This window comes from Silene latifolia, chromosome X (assembly GCF_048544455.1).
Source record: "Silene latifolia isolate original U9 population chromosome X, ASM4854445v1, whole genome shotgun sequence".
Classification (NCBI taxonomy): Eukaryota; Viridiplantae; Streptophyta; class Magnoliopsida; order Caryophyllales; family Caryophyllaceae; genus Silene; species Silene latifolia.
In genome coordinates this window covers 305048764-305053419 of record NC_133537.1, presented here as the reverse complement: position 1 = coordinate 305053419, position 4656 = coordinate 305048764, and the positions used below count along the sequence as shown (strand labels likewise).

At 37.5% G+C, this 4656-nt stretch overlaps 1 protein-coding gene across 1 annotated transcript; it reads right to left on the bottom strand.

Annotated features, from left to right (window-relative positions):
- Positions 1 to 1884: 1884 nt before the first annotated feature.
- On the bottom strand, positions 1885 to 3071 carry LOC141620442 (protein FAR-RED IMPAIRED RESPONSE 1-like). Its single transcript, XM_074437311.1, has 3 exons — positions 2749 to 3071; positions 2363 to 2556; positions 1885 to 2297 (listed from the first exon to the last, which is right to left on the bottom strand). The coding sequence occupies exons 1-3, from the start codon at positions 3069 to 3071 to the stop codon at positions 1885 to 1887; spliced, it is 930 nt and encodes a 309-aa protein (XP_074293412.1).
- Between the last annotated feature and the right edge of the window lie 1585 nt (positions 3072 to 4656).

Sequence of the window (4656 nt, the reverse complement as noted above, 5' to 3'; positions counted from 1 at the left end):
CCGGTCCAAAGGCTACAAGCATCTTGTAGGGGTGCCTCTAGCTAAGTTTTCGACTCTGACTGTTCCTCAACAGCAAAATCTGTAAGTACTCATCTTTTTTTATTTACTTATCAGCTGAGTATGTCACACTAGGTCAGTTGTTAGGTACATTTAATGCAGTATGTGCGTCGCGACGATATGTCCCATGTTTTTATTTGATTTTTGTATGCTGGACATGGGGTGTTTTGTGCACGGATGATAAAGTAAGGCCGCCTGTGTTGGTACTTATTTTAGTTTTGTTTGGTGAAGGTTTGATTGCGGCGTTCATGTCCTCAAATGGTTAGAAGCTGGACGTAACCGAGGTCTGTGGGAAGACAAAAGCAACTTCAAGGCGTTGGCTGGATTTAGGAAGGACGTCGCGCTCAAATTGTTACGTTGGCAGGAGAACAATCGTAAGGTATTCAAAATAAATCTCATTTTTCATTTGTCTTTATCGTTAGTTTTAACTGATCACATCTGTACAAGTGCAAGGTTTACATTGTTTTTTTCTCATGTGTGTTATGTAGGCTTACTAAAAGTCATGGGAGCGGCTTTGCTTTTGGCAGGATTGTGGCTGACATGTAGGCTTAGTAAAAGTCATGTACATCTTATGGACTTTGTGATGGTGTAATTGGGGTTTAGTTGCATTGTATTAACTTCCTTTACGGTTATCTGTGTATCTGGTTTTCTAAGTACAAGGCGTCTTTTGAAACGCCTTTGGTTCATGTTGTTTTCATTTGTGGCATCCCGTTGGATATGGAATCATGATAGCTTTGACCGTTTGTAATGGAAGGGCATCTACTTTTTGTGGATAATATGTAGGATATGCATCCCATTCCGTCTGTCTGTGTTTAGATAAATGGTGGTGTCTATATGGCAATGGGCTAGGAATCGGGCAACCTCTTTCATTACTAAGTACCCTTATCATGTATAACATGTGCATCAATCGTGTTAATATACACGCTCATCATGTATAACATGTGCATCAATCGTGTTAACATGTGCACCAATCGTGTTAATAGCCACAACATCAATTGTAATACCATATTAATACTATATTCTTTAACAACCCACCAACAACCGTTTTTTTTTTTAGTGTCATACAATATCATTTGTGTCTATTGAAATCAATCGTGTCTAATGAAATCATCAGGTAATAGATAATTAGATGTCATACAATATTAGGATTTTGTCTATGTAATTTAAGTTCGCGAATCTTTGTTTATTAATATGTTACGCTGCGTTTTTTCACAATTAATACTAATATGTACGATTTTCATGAAAAACATGTGCAACGGTCGTGTTAATAGTCACGCTTTTTGTCTCTTGCACATAGTTAGGAAATCATCAGTTATTGGACAATAGCTGAAAGTTTACTTTTTACCATTTCACATATCAAAAAATGAGCAGATTCATTAGCTCTTAATATCTAGAACGCAAGCCTTCCATAAACTTTCACTTGTATATGATGTAACAAGTGTTTCCATTCACAATTCTGACAGATACACTTTCAGCCTTGCCAGATGCACATATAATCCCACAAAGGCACACAAAGGCAAAAACAAAAAAACAAAAAAAAAAAAAAGATCAAAAAGAAAAAAATGTTCAAAAATCCCATATAACAGATCAAAAATGAAGTCTCAATTCCTCCCGCCATTATTCATTATATTTGGGTATGTGATCCGCAACTCTTTTTCGTTGTTCATTCCTGAAACGAACAAATGCTATAAAACATTAACGGTTACAAATTTGATTAGATACAACAATAATATACCTTAATGAAGCACCAACTAAACAAATTCAATCTGCACCAGTATTCTCTAATAATGAATGCACCAAAATTAATAGCGTACCTGTATCATGGAATCATACTCTCCCAGGACAATTCCGACTATCATGGAATCCTAACTCTCCGCAAGCATTGCATTTCCTGGCCGCTTTCTTCTGTTCTTTTGTAGCTTTTTCCTTTTGGGACATCATTCTTTTTCCGCCCTTTTGTTTTTGATCAATAGGAGGTAAGACAACCACTTCCTTTGGTATTTTTGTTCCTAAGAGCATCTCAAGTTCCCTATTCTTCTTTCTCAGCCTATCACCCGTGGTACTACTACTACTACATTCTGACGTACTGGTTTGTGCGCTTATCTTGTCTTTAAAATCTTTCAAAATTCCCAGCAATTCGTCAACATACTCAGTTTTTTGTTCAGCGAGCGTCACACACGAGAACACCTCGGACCATAAGGTACCAATTTTGTGTCGTCTAACATCTAATGAGTTACAATCTTCAATTAAAGTATGTGGCACATTATTACAAATCGGTGACATGTTGCCAATTTGCTCCACCGACTTAACATGATCATCGCTCGAACATTGTCAAGGCCTTGTTCTTTCAACACGTAAAGCGCATGACGGCACAAAATTCCATGTCTCTCGAACTTTTTACAAAAAGCGTTCACTTTCATTTCGTCAGAGATAAAGATAACATAGTAAACCTTGTCTTTTTCACGATCAATAATGGGGATGTCATCACTGTAGTAACCCCTAATATTTTAACACCACAAAGAAACAAGCAGCCACCCACTCGTTTTTAAATTCAGAAAAACATCACCGGGGTGTAGAACTCGAAGCGTGTTTTTCCAAAGGGTGAGGCGTCTCTAGATCGGGAAGGAGTTTTTTTACTCGGCTATTAATTTAGATTGTTTCCATCACTGAGCATCCATAGCACTCTCATACCTCATAAGAAACTCAACCAAAGTTAAGTGTGGGTTCATGAAATTTCCGAAAAAGCTATTCTCGGACTCAGACCTGGACGTGGTTCTCATTAGTCCACCCATAAATAAATCCCTGAAATATGCTGGGATCCAATAAGCCCTTTTGTCAAACATGGTATCTAACCATTCATTGCCGGTCAGCCCGTATGAAGATATAACTGAGCACCACCGTTCCTCAAACTCAGACGGTTCGATATCTTCTGCCCAAACACAGGAGCACAACTCTTTCATGAAGTTAGTTTCCCGATATAGCGTAGTTCCGATCTTGTCTGGCAGCTTTTTCATGATATGCCACATGCAATATCTCATCTTGAGTTTTGTCCCCGAACACCGTTTTAACCCCCGATCTTATGCCCCTATCTTGATCGGTAATTATGCATACAGATACTTATTGCTCATTGCACTTAGAAAATTCTCAAACAACCATACGAAATCCTCATCGCCTCTTTCCTTATAAGTCCTGCTCCAAATGACACACATTTTTTGTGATGATCAACCCCCGTGAAAGGGGCAAATATCATTTTATACGTGTTCATATTAAACGTCGTGTCAAAAGACGTCATATCACCAAAAAGACTGTAATTCTTTATAGCTATAGGGTCAAACCAACAAACCCTAGATAGTCGACCACGATCGTCAACATCAAAATCAAAGTAGTACGAACTACACATGGCTTTTTTGTGCATGAAATTTTCAATCATCATTTGCGCGTCATACCCTTTAATAAATTTTTTCACATCCCTCCAAAAATTTTTGAAGTCCTCAAGTGATGCCCCTACATTTTGATACCCTTTCACGTACTCTTTGAACATCCTAAAGCTTTGCACAGGCCCTTTATTCACCTTAGAATTCTCAACAATCATGGATTTATGTATAAGGGTTAATTCTCGTGACTCAGTCAAATGCACCACGGTGTTTGGTGTTGAGAGGAGGTGGGTGTGTCCTTCATGAAAGTCAACAATCACATATTGTCCTTTTTCATTTCTTCGAAAAAAAATCTTTGCATTACATAAAATTCTAGTTCTCTGTCTCTTTTACCTTCCCTCTAGGCTTACTTTCTCCAGCCTTTTACGCACACACAAAGATTTAGAGTCATGACAACCCCATCTATGTTTTGTTGCGTCGACTTCCTCATTTTAAAACCAACTAGCAAAGATAAGCCTTATAGAATTCTAGCCCATCATCTAGTTTATCAAAGATCATACCCAAAACAGGGCTTCAATTCAATTAGCACATACGGGTATTCTTTCCTTCGGGTTTGTCTCAATGATTGGTGAGCCCGCATCTATGCACGCTACACACAAGAGAACAAAGATGGGTATAAGCAAAAGCTCAAATAACTAATGCACAACAAATATAATTTTCAGGTACGCTAATTTAGTCAAAAGCACAAAATCAATTAGAAAACAAAAAACCACAGAAATTATCTCAGAAAGTTGTGCCTGATCGCTGAAATTTCGTATTTTTCATTACTGTCTACTTAACGTAGACGTCAAGATACATTAATCATGTCTTATAATTTCGTCACAGGAAGAAAGTCAAATGTTTATTATGACACGAATCGGTATATCCCTTAATTATAATTCTAGATACGCTGCTGACAAAACACAAACGCATCAACTATACTAATATACATGTCTTTCATATACGTTGGTCTATAAAGGGCGGTTTCGTTCTTCTACCAGGCACGTTTTCCATATAAGGCAATTACATCAATTATACTAATATTCATGATATTGAAACAAACAGAATACTGTATAGCGTGCATAAGAAATATGATCAGCAAGTGTAATAATCAACTCTAAAACAAACTGCATATCACATACACTAACCAGACCGGTAAGATAACTGTTCATATCCATCAGACTCA

Bases quoted from the DNA above. Each gene is read 5' to 3' on its own strand.
- LOC141620442 (XM_074437311.1), bottom strand. From the start codon at position 3,071: ATGAAAAAGCTGCCAGACAAGATCGGAACTACGCTATATCGGGAAACT. The intron at 2,557-2,748 runs GTATGAGAGTGC...TTAAAATATTAG, and splicing joins TTGGTTGAGTTTCTTATGAG to GGGTTACTACAGTGATGACA. The intron at 2,298-2,362 runs GTCGGTGGAGCA...CTTTAATTGAAG, and splicing joins TCGAGCGATGATCATGTTAA to ATTGTAACTCATTAGATGTT.